The 15748-nt window shown below is 50.9% G+C and overlaps 1 protein-coding gene across 5 annotated transcripts; it reads left to right on the top strand.

Annotated features, from left to right (window-relative positions):
* The first annotated feature begins 56 nt into the window (after window positions 1–56).
* pms1 (PMS1 homolog 1, mismatch repair system component) lies at window positions 57–13972 on the top strand. Of its 5 annotated transcripts, none has more exons than XM_076014017.1 (13): window positions 57–342; window positions 863–1006; window positions 1362–1544; window positions 1638–1740; window positions 1833–1996; window positions 3794–3910; window positions 6107–6229; window positions 6386–6532; window positions 7342–8120; window positions 10049–10504; window positions 10626–10756; window positions 12977–13176; window positions 13633–13972. In XM_076014017.1, exons 2-13 carry the CDS (start codon window positions 875–877, stop codon window positions 13843–13845), a joined length of 2748 nt encoding a protein of 915 aa, XP_075870132.1. In that variant the 5' UTR covers window positions 57–342; window positions 863–874; the 3' UTR covers window positions 13846–13972. The 5 variants fall into 5 exon arrangements, with proteins under 5 accessions (XP_075870132.1, XP_075870133.1, XP_075870131.1 ...); XM_076014018.1 differs by having other exon boundaries at window positions 57–346; window positions 13016–13176; XM_076014016.1 differs by having other exon boundaries at window positions 57–346.
* Window positions 13973–15748: the final 1776 nt, after the last annotated feature.

The raw sequence follows: 15748 nt of genomic DNA, 5'->3' as shown, positions 1-15748 counted from the left end.
AGCAGTCGCAGCAGACTCGCAGCTGGGAGCAGATATTCCACACAGTCGCTTCAACGCGCTTTCATCGATACCGCGGTTCTACGTTGGTTCGGCGTGGCCGCACAAGCGAGAGCAGGGTGCCGCTGGAGACTGAAACAGCGCCTGACAAGCAGCTATGAGGGTTAAAATAACTTTTGGACCCGCCCCTTCGTGTATTTCAGCCAATCAGCGTCTATCCAGAGGGGGGGCGGGAAATGGCCTTTTCCGTGTGGCTCGTGCGTGTTGTTGATGGAAGATTCCTCTGTCAAAAGCGCTCGAGACTGTTCCTATTTTGACATTCTAATTTATCACTAAAACCTAAATGTGAGTATTATGACTTATTTTCTCTTAGTCTGTGTTAATAGCAAAGTATCTTGTGCGCTACGACAGTTTGAAGTAGAAATAAAGCCAGTATGCAATATAAAACGAATCTCAGCTCACCTGCGGCACAGTAATCAGCTGTCGTGTTTGAAGGTGGTTTATTCAGTCCCGCAGACTTTCATCTGGCTCCGTTTGTAGCGGCGGACAAATCCTGCAACACATGAATCCTGCGTAATAACACAATCGTGGCGCTATCTTCCTAAATGTGGACTGAAACTGAAATCCCATTATTTACTAGAACCATAAATGTCTGCTATAAATGTTGCATCTTGCCCCAACATTTCAAAAGCTATAGACTGTTTAAAGGTGTTTGCTTTAAAACTGTCGGACACAAGAAGCAGCAGCCGCAGCAGCAGCAATACACCATGTTCAAGACCTTCTGGCCAGCAAGTGTTTGACTTTTAATGAGTGAAAAATAAATCAATCTTCAGAATGATCCCCCCCCCCCCCTCCCCTTTCCCAGGAACCATAAACCATGAAGCAACTGCCACCTGACACGGTGCGACTGCTGTCCAGCTCCCAGGTCATCACCTCGGTCCTGAATGTCGTCAAAGAGTTGTTGGAGAATTCACTGGATGCCGGGGCGACCAGCATCGATGTTAAACTGGTACAGTCGTCTCACACTTGAACTTTGACCCCTGGCCCACCTCCTGGGGCTGTTGGAAGTTGGAACCACGTCTAGTCCAGTAGTTCTCAGCTGGTGGAGTCTCTGGACCCGCTTTAATTGAATTGTGTGTCCTGCAAAATAAATGCCCAGCATTTTCTCTATAAATACATATATTTTAAAATCCCTTTTTTATTTACGGGGGAAAAAAAAACAAAAAAAACAAGGAGAGACCCACAAAGCCACGAACCCAATCAAAACAGATCTGCGACCCACCGGTTGAGAAACGCTGGTCGAGTGCATCCAGGTGTTGCTTTCGGATACTTGCAGCGTTCATCATTTCACTGTCACCTTTCAGGAGAACTACGGCCTGGACCGCATAGAGGTGCGGGACAACGGTCAGGGAATCAAAGTGGCAGACACTCCCGTCATGGCCGTGAGACATTTCACCTCAAAGATCAGCAGCCACGACGACCTGGAGCAGCTGGAGACGTACGGCTTCCGAGGAGAAGCCCTGGGCTCCGTCTGCGCCGTCGCCGAGGTCCGTGACCGAGTTTCCTCCCTGTGTCGCTCAAGCTGCTGTGTTGGAACAAGTCTGTTTCCAATTGAGTCTCTCGCTGTTCCTCTGACGCAGGTGACGGTCACCACCAAGACGGAGGAGGACGACGTCAGCGCTCAGTATTCGCTCAGCTGCACGGGACAGATTGTCTCTCAGAAGCCGTCTCACCTGGGCCGAGGTGAGGCCTCCGTTGCCCAGTCACTTCTCAGAAAGATGCAGGAGTGCGGCTGCACGAGCCGTTGCACAACTCCATCTTTTTGTCTCCGACAGGCACGACCGTCAGCGCCCTGAAGCTTTTCAAGAACCTGCCGGTGCGCCGTCAGTATTACTCTTCTAACAGGAAATGCAAAGAAGAGCTGAAGAAAGTGCAGGACCTGCTGACGACATACGGCATCATCAAACCCGACCTGAGACTCACACTGGTTCACAACAGAGTCAGTGCATCTTCCATTTTACCTCATACACAAAAATAATATAAGAGCAGCAATAGTATGGATAAAATCTTAGAGTAGCCTCTATTTTTTAAGTGTAAGTAAAGAAAGCTTCTTTTTTTTTTTTAATCCACGTGAGGATTTACATGGCAATCGTTCACTGTGAGATGCGCTACTTCTGGCAACCACTAGATGTCCTCATCAGTCTCTAAATGACTGCTGATCCTTACAAACGCTCCCCCCTTTATACGCCATAATTTTTCAGTTTAGATAATATTAGTACATTATGATATTATAATGAATGGATAATAGAAACAAATGTGCTTCTTTGTAACACATTAAATAGTAACTGGTGGCTTCCAGCCTGGTGTTGGAAGGTGAATATAGAAAAACGTGACCAAAGGAATTCTGTACTTTTGCCACAATGTTCTCGTGCATCTCCCACCCCAAGGCCAGCCAAGCTGTCTGCATGCATTGTGTGACAATAGATTAATCAGCTGTAATCATGCTATATCTGTCACCGTATTATAAATACGGTGACAAATCTCGTGACGAGAGAGTCCTTTTCTGAACAAACGGCCGCCGTCGTCTGAACCTGCCGGAGTTTCTGGCCCGGCTCGCACACAGAGGTGTAGCGCCGTTTATCTAACGGAGGCATTTTCAGCTCCCCGGCCTGCCGTATCCTTTACCTCGACGCTGCTATTCAGGCCTGTGTCGTGTTTCACAGCTTCTTCGGGGACTGTGCGCGTGGCTGATCCCTCCGCATGCGCCACATAGCGTATTTAATAGCTGAGACACGGCGGGGCAAGCGAGCGCATGCTTTCTGGAAATCAACACCTGACAGATATCCTCTGCCGCTCGGACACACAAACTACAAGACCGCAAGCGGGTGTTGACATATTTTCTGCCAGCGTCATCTCAAAATGCCACAAATAATTTTAGGAACGTTTCTGCTTCTGTCAGAAAGTCATTCTATCTATCTATCTATCTATCTATCTATCTATCTATCTATCTATCTTTACTCTTTCTATCTATTTATCTTTACTCTTTCTATCTATCTAGCTATCTATCTATCTATCTTTACTCTATCTATCGATCTATCAATCTTTACTCTTTCTATCTATCTATCAATCTATCTATCTTTACTCAAGCTATCTATCTATCTATCTATCTATCTATCATATGTCTTTTCAGACACTATATATCTATACACATACAGTATATATCACCTACAATGATTTGATTTATATTCAGCTTGGCCCCACTCTCTAGCACATCTTTGTGTTGTGTGGCGCCCTCTGTGGTGGGCTCCTGCTCCTGCAGCAGTGGGGCCAGACGCTCCCTTCAGCTGCTCATCCTCTGGTTTCCCCTCTGCAGCCAGAACATTTTCCAATTTCCCCACAACCTGACAGACGCCTCATCGCCTCCACTGGCTACTAGCAGGAGCTTTAAGGCCCTCTGAGCAAAATGTATACAGATCAAGGAAACGCTAATGTACCGATGAGCCAGCAATAAAGTGAGGAAAATGAGAAAAATGAAAGCACGAATCTCTGATCCCCCTATTTGCGTTAATAAAGACAATTCCTCATCATTCGTGCGTCAGCATTAAACCTCTGTGCCGCAGCGAAGGAGCCATCTGGAGTCTCTGCACTGAAACAGAATGCAGGAGCTGCAATGTGTTGCCACGGCCCAGTTACTATCTTGACAGGTGTTTATGCAGCGTGATGCGCCCGATGTGCCTCTGCGGGAAGCTGAGCCGTGCCGTGTGCTGTGCTGTGCTGTGGTGTGGTGTCGTTGCAGGTGGTGCTCTGGCAGAAGGCCAGCGTGGCTGATCACAGAAGTGCCCTGGTTGCGGCGCTGGGGTCCGGCGCCGTCGGCAGCCTGCTGCCCTGCCACCATCGCCAGGGGCAACCAGAGGTGAGCGCAGGATAAAGCCGAGCCGTCCCGCTCGGTCGGGACTTTTCAGCGGCCGCGGTGCAGTTTTAATGGTCCAGTGTGTAATTTGGATGTACGATTTTTGTATTGGTAAAAGCTTAATATACTGCCCGTAAATACATGAATAAAAGTGTATACTTGCAGTACAATAAAAGGTCATTTGGTTTTCCTGCCCGTACAACAGTTCTTAATTATATATAAGAAGAAACATAGAACAGTTAGCTGCCATCTTGCACCACCATATTTCTAAGGAAGGTCAACGCTCACGTCCTCAATTAATCAATTTAACCAACTTAACCAAATTAATCGAATTAATCAACTTAACCAACGAAGAAGAAGGTGGACGAGGTGTCCAGATTTGTGTGCGCAGGCCATCGTAGTTCACTGTCAAGCTTGGGAGAGGGAGGGGGCGGGGGGAGTGTAAGAGAGCTGCAATCTCAATTGTCACCACTTGATATCGCTGTTTCTTCTCAAAATCTCCGAATATGACACACTGTACCTTTAACAATCCAAATTTTGCAGACTTGCATTTTAGATTGCAGTCCTGCTTGAATTACAGCGATAAACTACTTGACCAGTTATTCGCCACCGTGTGTGTGCTGTTTCAGCCGATTCACCTGCAGAGCCCAGCGACACCCTGAAGTGACTGGAACTGGTTCACCATGTGGGCCACTGGCCTGTCAGTGAACTCACCAGAAATGAGGAGGAAAAGTTTATTTGTCTGTTTTTCGTCCTCGGCTTCTCTTCTCAGAAAGAGCTTAAAAAAAAAGTGCTCTTTCTGCATCCAGCTCTGGAAATTGCCCCCCTTTGTGATGTCATATCACTGTAACAGGAGGTGTGTTGTGTTGTTTTCCACAGAGCTCCAGAATGTTTTAACTGATTATGCGACGCTGCTCCGTGCTTTTCGTTTTTTTTCTCAACCTCGACGGACACCTGAGGGACGGACGCTGGAAAACAAACGGCGCCGAGAGCAGCGTGCTGGTCGTATCGGACCGTGAGCTCATGGCGTGGCGGGCCAGCGGCTGGTCGGGAGCCAGCACATGTGGTCAGCTGGTGGCGGGCCAACTATTTATTCCCTTGCCCTTTTCCCCCTCGAGTTCCTCCCTGATGAGGAGCCGTTGTTTTCGCTTAGCTGAGCTGCGTGTTGTGCCCATCGTAAGCGACTTAGCGCCGAGTGCCGCCTGCTCTGCTCGGTCACGGTGGGCGTCGTGCTCGCAGCCCGCCGGCCTAATCCGGCCCGACAGATATGGAGCAGCACTTTCCACCCCGGCTCCTCGCTCACTCTCCTCCTTTGTTGTTGTTATTTTGCCGCTGCCCACTTACGAGATCGACCTTTCACCTTTTCCCTCTGACCCCCCCCTCCTTCCCCACACACCCTCCGCCTCCCGTAGCAATGAAAAGGTGACGTTTTTTTTGTGCGCGTGTGTTTTTCGCTTGCTTCTCCCCCTTCGGAACAAAGCCTCGGGGCTCGGGGTCTCATTCGGGGAGAAGCAGCGCCGCCGCGAGCCTCGCGTCGAGCCCTGCGGAACAAAATGTGATGCTGGGCTTTTCTGGCACCGCGGCTACAAATAGCTGCGGCCCTCCGGGGGGCCAGAGGTGCCGCTGCTGCTCCCATAAAGTGACCCTAATGAGCAGAAATAGAGAGAAGCATATGTGCCCCGACCTGGAAGCGCCGTTTCATTTCTCAACATCATTTGCCTGCGCTGCAGCTAATAATGAGCCTGAGGCCGTGCGGGGGGGGTGGGGTTGGTGGAGGTGGGGGGTGGGTGGGTGGCGGGTGGGTGGAGGTGAAGCTACTCCTCCTGCAATCTGTCGCACATTAATAGCATTCCATCGTTTCTTACAAGCTCACATCGAGAGAGCAGGATTTTTTTAGGCTCCATTGTTCCTGTGTCGCCTGTGACGTGATGGCTGGAGGTCAAAGGTCAGCGCGTGTGATGCAAGTTTTTACAGGGTAGTGCGTAAAAAGCAGCTCTGCTGCGTGGACACGCACAACACCGACTCCTTTTCACCGTTGTTCTGACTGTCATTGTGGAAATTAGTTTTCATTTAAACACTAAATTGTTCCAAGCGGGGAGCTCCTTCACTGCTATTCGTACTATTACAAGAACCACGGCAATATTTTCAAAGATGTTTTAATCTAATCTGATCTAATCTAATCTGATTTGTTTCGTCCAGATCATCTTGGAGGGATTTCTTCCCAAACCTGGCGCAGATTACGTCTCCACGAGCTCATCCAGTCCCGACAAAACCTTCCTGTACATCAACAACAGGCCCGTCCACCACAAAGAGATCACCAAGGTATTGGAGCGCCTGAAAATAGAAAAAAAAAAACTGCCTGTAATCTGTAACTGCGCCTCTTAGCTGGTCCTGGGACGTTGCTGTAAGGAAACTGCAAACATGTTGTTGCGTCGTCTCTGATAGGTCACTAATGTGTTTCTATTTTTCACATGTCAGTTGTTGCGGCAGCACTACTGCGCTCAGTATCCGGACGACGCGGCGCGGAACCGCCATCCCACCGTCATGCTCAAAGTGACGGTGCTGCCCTCCTCCGTCGACGTCAATCTGACACCAGACAAGACGCAGGTTCTTCTTCATGAGAAGGTCAGCTGCTGCATTCTGCCTTCCACCCGAACACTTTCCAGGTTGCCTACAATGCAAAACGCATTGGCAGGTCCAGATCTTAGACAGCTAGGAACATCCATCCATCCACCATCCATCCACCCATTCACCCATCCATCCATTCACCCATCCATCCATCCATCCCTCCATCCATCCATCCATCCATCCATCCACCCATTCACCCATCCATCCATTCACCCATCCATCCATCCATTCACCCATCCATTCACCCATCCATGCACCCATCCATCCATCCATTCACCCATCCCTCCATTCACCCATCCATCCATCCACCCATCCATCCATCCACCCATCCATCCATCCATCCATCCATCCATCCATCCACCCATCCCTCCATTCACCCATCCATCCATCCATCCATCCATCCCTCCATTCACCCATCCATCCATCCATCCATCCATTCACCCATCCATCCATCCATCCATCCATCCATCCACCCATCCCTCCATTCACCCATCCCTCCATTCACCCATCCATCCATCCATCCATCCATCCATCCATCCATCCATCCATCCATCCATTCACCCATCCATCCATTTTCTTTACCTGCTTCTTCCTGCACTCAGAGTTTCCGGGGTCTACTGGAGCCTCTGCCAGCTGTCATAGGGTGAAGGCAGGGTGACACCCTGGACAAGTGGCCAGTTCATCATCAACATTAATTAACAGTATTAATTCATTCATTTAATGCTGGTCTACTTAATGCATCTTGTTTTCCAACTCTTTTCTTCCACGTGTAAAAAGATGCTCTCATGTTGTTGTGGTAAATCCAGGAGGCTGTGCTGACTGCAGTGGAGGCGCTGCTGGTTTCTCTGTATGGATATCGGCCGTGTGATGAGCCGCCGCCACCGCCGCCGCCCCTGGCTGCCTCGCCACCGCCCCTGGCTGCCTCGCCGCCGCCCCTGGCTGCCTCGCCAACCCCACCAGGCTCCCAGCAGGCAGTCGCTCCTCGTCAGGACGCTGAACCGAGTCTGAACCACCCGAAGAAAAACACACCTGAACGCAGCGACCCGGCAGACCCTGCTGCCCAGACCTCCTTCAGCAGCACCTCCTCGTCCTCCGTGGCAGACGACTGGATGGTGGACCAGCTCCCGGCCGGGCTGGACTCTGACTTCTCTCTCCTGGAGGAGCAGACGGCGGAGAGGAGCTCAGCCGGCGAGACCCCGGCCGGCCCGGAGGTCGGCAAGATCTCCGCCGAGGACTGGAGCAGAGGCACGGCCCTCGTCGACCCGGCCACCAAAGAGCCGTTGCAGCCCGTCAGGGTCTACCAGCCCCCCAGGGCCCGGGTGGAGGGGGAGGAGGAGGCGGGGCGGGGTCAGGGCAGCCCGGGCAAGAGGACGCCACTCAACGCCATCACGGAGAAGCGGGCGGCGCTGACGGCCTACGACCTGATCGGCAGCCGGGCGGTGAGGGCGCCGCTGTCCCCGGCCGCCCTGTTTGAGCGGGAGGCCCGCAGCGACGTCCTGCGGGAGAAACCAGCCGCCAGCCTGCAGGAGGTCAGCCACGGCCTGCACCACCGGTGGAAAAATCTGAACGAGGAAGAGCGCAAGAAGTGAGTTTTCCAGACCTTCACTCGTCCCTGCGAGCAGTTCTTTCCATTTCTTGTTATTTGCAGAGCGCCGCGCGGCGGTGGGGGTGGGGGTGGGGGTGGAATCGGAGGGGGGGGGGGAGATGGAGGAGATGGAGGAGGTGCAGGAGGTGCAGTTTGTCACCTGCCATCCACATTTAAAAAGCCCTGTCTGGAAATTTTAGTGGATTTTAAGCTGTGTTCCTAATTTCCAGTTGACCCCAGGCTGATGGGGGTTTGGTCTGATGGCTTCAGCCGCAGTGCAACAGGTGGCGGAAATATTGTGAAGTCGTTACGGCAAACTGGAGTCACTGTAGCACTGTATTCAACACAGGGCTTCTGCTGCGGCTGCTGCTCATTTAGTTTTAACCAAATCATCCGCAAACTTTAATTTATCCTGCAGTCATCAAATGTTCACTTGAGCACTCTAGCTAAAGAAAGAAGGAGGAAGGACGCAGCCATGAGGGCTCCCTCGGTAAGAAAAGAACAAAGAAAGAAAGAAAATGTTATTAACTGTCACATGCTGCCGCCAAAACATCACATGTAGATAAAAAGCTCTCAAAATAATGCTGAAAGCTCTTGACGCTGTCATGAGGTGGTTTTTCCACACGTATCGCAAAAGTACGGGGTCACGTGACCAGTTCACTTCAAGTGAGAATGGCGCGTTACGATTGGACGGAGAAGGAGACGGAATATTTCATCAAAGAAAAAAAATAGAACAACTATTCTAGACAGCAAACAAACATAAAATCTCACGGGATGACATTTGACTAGAATTAAAAAAAGATTTGGGCTTCACACCATTCGATGGAAACACCTGCAAATCGCAGTTGTACTTTGTCGAAATTTCACAAATCTGGCTTTTACTGGAGTCATGGAGGCCCAGCTGGTGAGACTGGCAGTCCCACGGCTCGCTGTGCCAAGCGGTGGCTTCAGGGCCGTTAAACCTCGCTCATGTTCTCTGACTGCATTCCCATTTGGCTAATAGCGCCGCTGGAAAATGCGTATCAGCTGCGCGCGAGCCCTTGTATAAGTTATGGAGGAGCGCGTATGGAAAAAGACATCTGTTTAGAATCCGGCCGGGCCGGCCAGGACACGGAAGGGGACTTGGCTCCGCCCCCCGCCGCCGCCACCGCCGCCGCTGCCGCTAAGTGGCACGGCGCTTCTAGGAAGCGAGTGCAGCGCACCAGGTTCACGGAGCAGGTTGTCTGAGTAATGGGGTGCTGAGGTGTGCGCAAATGAAGATGGATGGCAACATGACTTGGCAATTAGCTGCTTTTGCTGAGGGAAGCAGCAGGGGACGGATCAGATTCTACGCATGTTCTCTGCATTTAACGGCCCCGAGGAGGGGGGGGGGGTCCAAATTCTTATTTTTAGAATACATTGCGAGTAAACAAGCACAGATGGCAACGTGACCACCGAGCACATTCCTTCTTCTTCTTCTTCTTCTTCTTCTTCTTCTTCTCCTTCTTCTTCTTCTTCTTCTTCTTCTTCTTCTTCTTCTTCTTCTCCTGGCCTTTTGTTTGATTGTTTTTGTTCATTATTTACCTCTTCATTATTTATTCCTTTACTTTTAGATAAATATGTTTGCCTTTGTGAAAATGTGCACAAATTCCAGTTGTTTTATACGGAAGCGTATTGCATTCACTTGGCAAATAAAAAAAATCTCTGTTTTTCAGTGTGATTTTTTTCTGTTTTTTCCGCCCTATTTTTCTCGAGTTTAGAGAGTATCGGAAACAATGCTCTCTAAATGGAAGTAGTGTCTTAAACCCATGTCAAAACAGAATTTGATTAAACTGAAGAAGCAATATCTTGCTCTCAATGAAATAATGGATGCGATTGTTTCCGATGCTCTCTAAACCTACAGTTAAAAGTAAAGTGTGGTTGTCAAGAAATCTACATTTGCTCTGCAGGTACGAGGAGAAGGCCCAGAAACAGCTGGAACACCACGAGCAGAGGAGCCGCTCAGCCGGCGCCGAGGGCCACGGCGACGCCGGCCGCGGCCTGAAGCGCAAGGCCCCGCCGCCGTCCAATCAGAGGCTGCTGGACGAGCTCTTCAGCACGGAACCACAGAAGAAGAGCAGGACGGCGGCGCCCCGGCCCTCCCTGACCCTCCCCTGCAGCGTGGCGTCCCTCCGGCTGCGACTTCAGCGTCTTTCATCCCAGAGCGGCGGCGGTGGAGCGGAGCGGCAGGGCCTCCGCCTTGTAAAGCGGCTGGCCTCTCAGAGCGCCTGGCTCATTTTATGTGGCCGCAGCCTCACGTTGTTAAACCCGTTCCGAGTGGAAGAGGCCTTGCTGTTTAAGAGACTTGTAGAGAATAATATACTCCCAGCAGTGAGGCTGCACGACCCCATACTGCTCACAGATGGGTAACGTATCAGTGGCGTCCCAGCCGACCAGTCATGCTTTTTCTATCCGCTTGTTTTTTTTTTGTCCTCAATAATTCTTTTTGTTTGTTTTCACGTTTTATTGTCTCTTATTTTCCCGTAGAAACCTCGGGGGAGCCGAGTACACGGAAGCCTTGTGCAACATGGAGAAGAAGAGCCCCGAGCTGAACGGAGAGGTTTTCTTCTGCGATGCCAGGCTGGTGGCCAACGGCTTCCACATCCGACTCTGTCCAGGTGAAGAAGAAAAAGTCCTCAATGCTGCTGCTGCTGCTGCTGCTGCTGCTGCTGCTGCTGCTGCTGCTGTGGTGTTCAGGGGTCTCAGCAGCACCTGCAAAAAGCAGTTTTCTTTACAAAAAAAAAAAAAAATAGCCTCGGTCAATAATCACAATTTGTGAGAAGATGTTAGAGAATGTAAAAGACAAAGAAAGTTAAAGGTCTAAGATGCAGGATGCAGCAGCCTCTAGTGGATCGGTTGAAGACTGCAGCCAACCGCACGGCCCTCGCTTCAACTTCCAGGTTGCCGAAAATGTGTAACAGATTGGCAGGTCCAGATTTTAGGCAGCTGTTAACATCCATCCATCCATCCATCCATCAATCCATCCATCCATCCATCCATCCCTCCGTCCATCCATCCATCCATCCATCCCTCCGTCCATCCATCCATCCATCCATCTTCTTGCAGCATTAACTTGCAACAGATTGCTGGTGCACATCATGCAAACAGAGGTCTTGGTTCAGTATTTGGCAACAATTTAAGAGTAAGTTTGTGTGTGTGTGTGCGTGTGTGTGCGTGTGTGCGTGTGCGTGTGCGTGTGCGTGTGCGTGTGCGTGTGTGCGTGTGCGTGTGCGTGTGCGTGTGTGTGTGTGCGTGCGTGTGTGTGTGTTATTTGTGGGAAATGATTTGAACGACGGAATGACTGCACTCACGGGTTGGACACAAGCGTCCCGGTCCGGGGAGGAAAATGTTGCAAACCAGCTGAGCAGCGCAGCGCGTCAGAAAACACCGGTGGCTCACGACTCCGCCCGCTGTATTTTGACTCACGCTGCGTAAAAGGTCTCACGGATTGTCTCGTTTCATTGAACAAAAGCACCGCGGCCGTTGGCCGTCATTAATGTCACAGTTCAGCGGTTGCCGAGAAATGTCAAACATAAAGTCCCGAGTAACTGGATTAGCGGCAATTATTTTCTGTTCTTGTTCTGTTGTTCCTCTCTTTGAGATTAGCTGCAGAGATGAGAGACAAACTATTCCCAGACCTTCGGCCTGGCGCTTCCCCACACTGAGGCGGAATCTGGGAGAGAAGCGGCTTCACTCTGAGCGGCGGCCGTGTCACAAAAACATTTTTTTTAAAAAAACAACAACAACAACAAGCATCTGAGGGCACTTCCTGTTAAACTCCTCCTCATCGACTCCGACTTGTGCATCAGCTGATCGGCGGCTGCTTGTTTCTGTTGCCGAAAGCGGTTCACCTGAGTTGACATTGGCTCTCTGCCTGACAGAGTGGCTTCACAGCGGCTCCGCACCCCAGTGTGCAGGTGAGGAGAATGGTTGCCCTCTAAGAAATTCCAGAAATGTTTCATTAGGCGGTGCCAGCCACAGTGTGCTAGCGGCATGGGAGCGATGGCGTGGAGAGCAGGCGGCTCGGTGGAACGATCCGGACCTGAGAGTGAGGACAGTTGACAGTCGGGGTCCACGGCAGCAGGTCATCGTTCAACTCCATCGTCCTTTTTTTTTTTTTATTATTTCTAGAATCTTTGAATTTGAATTCAGATTCACACCATCTCACAATTCCATATTTCTGCCCAGAATTCTCAGGGAAATCTGCGGGAAGTCTCCGGCTCAATGTTAGAGACTCGCAATCAGGAAATTCCAGGTTCTCAGTTTTTGTGTGGTGCTGACTCAGCGTTCCTTTTTCTGCTTCAGTCAAGTCTGAATCCTGAAATGCAGATCTTTGAAACCCGAGTTCAGAATTATTACAATTCTCATTTGCATTTTTGTTTGTTTTGTGGACATTTCGCTGAAAATTGTTTTCCAAAATTCTCTCATCTTACATAAATATCGCTTTCAGTGATGTTTAGTGACAAAAAGGGTTCAGCTCTGCTGCCTGACCGGGTTCCACAGCAGCAGCAGAAACTTCTCAATCACAACCATCGCAACCATCTCAGCGTCCCCGGTGCTTTCAGCTCCACTGAGCCTCCTTCAGGTCGTGCATCACAATTCTGAGTTGTGCATGATTTGCAGCGTTTCCTCCTGAATGAGAGAGCGATCATTCTTCCACCCTGCAGGGGGAAGAAAAAACGTGCTTCCAGTCTGCTGGGGCTCCTACTAGTCATTTAACACTCCATTTGGCCCTGTTGCTGGTTTGTCTTGGTCAAGAGTCCGGTCGTAAAGAGGAGGGGGGCGGGGGGAGGGGCAGCTGCACTATTTATTTATTATTCTTTTCCTGGAGATAGTAGCAGCGTCTGGAGAATATCACTCCTCCTTTCTGCGTTCAGGCCTCACGCCGGCCCAGAGACGCTTGGAGGTGACGGCGATGGCCGACGGCGTTCCCTTCCTGGGGCTGGAGGACCTGCGGGAGATCCTGAAGGCGGTGCTCTGCCACAAGGCCGCAGCCGTGCGGGAGTGCCGTCCGCTCAAAGTCACCAACTACCTGCAGGTGAGGAAGACGGGAAAACTTTGGAGGTCGCGTTTCGGAATAGTTTCTTCTTCTTCTTCTTCTTCTTCTTCTTCTTCTTCTTCTTCTTCTTCTTATACATTTCATGGAGAATTAAAATGGAAGGGTTTTTTTTAAGTACAGATGCAATAATGGTGTGGTGCTGCAACCTTCACTGCAGAATCCAGTTTGAATTTTTAAAATGACAAAAGATCTTGAGAGCTTCTCAGCAATCTGGTGCCACATAAAACATCTCAGGTGCGATTTTAAACAATGAATTCTTTTTTTCTGAGAAGCTTAAATATTGAATGTTTCTTCTTGGCTTGTGTCTTTGTAAAAAAAAAAAATATGCATAATCATCGTGTTTGTATTTGTAAATAATATGTGGTTGTAAAAATAAAAAAAAATCTTCTTCCTCTTCTTCTGCTTCCTCCTCTTCTCCTCCCTCTCCTCTGGCAGGGTGAAGCCGTGCGTCTGGCTCGTCAACTGCCGTCCAACTTATCCCGCGAGGAGGTGGAGGAGACGCTGCGGCGGATGGAGGAGCAGCTGGGCGAGAGCGGCCGCACCTGCATCCACGGCCGGCCGTTCTTCCAGCACCTGGCCGACGTTCCCGACTCCCAGCAGGAGGCCGAAGCTCTGCTGAGGAGGAGCAGGAGGGAGGAGCTCCGCTGAGGAGGAGCAGGAGGAGCAGGAGGAGCAGGAGGTCGCTGGAGCTGTGAGACGAGGGCAATAAGACATCCAGAAGTTTTTCTGTATCATCATCGTGTCAATCTTCTTGTAAACACATTTCTAACAGCAACTCCTGGTTTGGTTTCTGTCCAAATAAAATCACACCTCCCCGCTCCTCCCCCGGAATGCCTGCTCGGCCCCCGAGCCTCATTGTGGCTCTGTCGGAATGGCGCTCGCTGCCAGCCAGTGAGACGTGCGCTATGCCAGCTACCAGCCGTAATTCTTCCAGCCTCAATTAGCGGCAGCTGCCTCGGCCTTGCATATCGACACATCGTTGCGTATTATCCCCGCCGCAAAACATGCCGCAGAGATTTGCACTGTAATTTTAACCACAAAGTTTTGCAAATCATTGACGTGGCCAGACCTCGCAGCCCTGCGTGGAGCCCTGCGTGGAGCCCTACGTGTAGCCTGCGTGTAGCCTGCGTGTATCCCTGCGTGTAGCCTGCGTGGAGCCTGCGTGGAGCCTGCGTGGAGCCCTGCGTGGAGCCTGCGTGGAGCCTGCGTGGAGCCCTGCGTGGAGCCTGCGTGGAGCCCTGCGTGGAGCCTGCGTGGAGCCTGCGTGGAGCCCTGCGTGGAGCCCTGCGTGTATCCCTGCGTGTATCCCTGAGTGTAGCCTGCGTGTAGCCCTGCGTGTAGCCCTGCGTGTCGTCTGCGTGTAGCCCTGCGTGTAGCCTGCGCGTAGCCTGCGCGTAGCCTGCGCGGAGCCCTGAGTGTAGCCCTGCGTGTAGCCTGCGTGTAGCTTGCGTGTAGACTGCGCGTAGCCCTGCGCGTAGCCCTGCGCGTAGCCCTGCGCGTAGCCTGCGCGTAGCCCTGAGTGTAGCCCTGCGTGTAGCCTGCGTGTAGACTGTGTGTAGCCCTGCGTGGAGCCTGCGTGGAGCCCTGAGTGTAGCCCTGCGTGTAGCCTGCGTGTAACTTGCGTGTAGCCTGCGTGTAGCCTGCGTGTAGACTGTGTGTAGCCTGCGTGTAGCCTGCGTGTAGACTGTGTGTAGCCTGCGTGTAGACTGTGTGTAGCCTGTGTGTAGCCTGCGTGTAGACTGTGTGTAGCCTGCGTGGAGCCCTGAGTGTAGCCCTGCGTGGAGCCCTGAGTGTAGCCCTGAGTGTAGCCCTGAGTGTAGCCCTGTGTGGAGCCCTGAGTGTAGCCTGCGTGTAGCCCTGTGTGTAGCCTGCGTGTAGCCTGCGTGTAGCCTGCGTGTAGCCTGCGTGTAGACTGTGTGTAGCCCTGCGTGGAGCCTGCGTGGAGCCCTGAGTGTAGCCCTGCGTGTAGCCTGCGTGTAACTTGCGTGTAGCCTGCGTGTAGCCTGCGTGTAGACTGTGTGTAGCCCTGCGTGTAGCCTGTGTGTAGCCTGCGCGGAGCCCTGCAAGAAGGGAGGCAGGACAGGAGCTGGCAAATCTTCTTTTAGTGTATGCAGCTTTAAAGATTGGCTACAATCTTGGAGCAGATACTTATCAGAAACACCAGTTGAGCCTAATGTTGCACTAAGAGACAACTATACCAAACACTAACCCCATACTGCACAGCACTAAGTACGATGGATTGAAAAAGCAAAATCAAAATGACTTGCTTGTGCCAAAAGACCTCAGCAAATCTCCCAAGGAAAAAATACGTTGTTGTATTTTACCACAAACAGAATCAATGCGAGCACTCCATGAGAGAGCAGCGTCCACATTGATGCCTAAATACTTGTAGGACAAAACTTGTTCAATATTTGCATTACTGATAAAAAATAAATAAATAAATAAATAAAAGAGCTGGCAAATTGAAGGAATTTTCACCATCACTGTCTTTAAATGGAGGAGAAAAAAACAAAAAACAAATCCTTCCAGGAGGAGTGAGAGCTGGCCAGGG

This window comes from Nelusetta ayraudi, unplaced genomic scaffold, assembly GCF_046127955.1.
Source record: "Nelusetta ayraudi isolate G7.1 ecotype Tasmania unplaced genomic scaffold, CSIRO-AGI_Nayr_v1 ptg000163l, whole genome shotgun sequence".
In the NCBI taxonomy this organism is placed as follows: domain Eukaryota; kingdom Metazoa; phylum Chordata; class Actinopteri; order Tetraodontiformes; family Monacanthidae; genus Nelusetta; species Nelusetta ayraudi.
The sequence above is the reverse complement of the archived record's forward strand: the minus strand, read 5'-3'. Positions and strand labels throughout refer to the sequence as shown.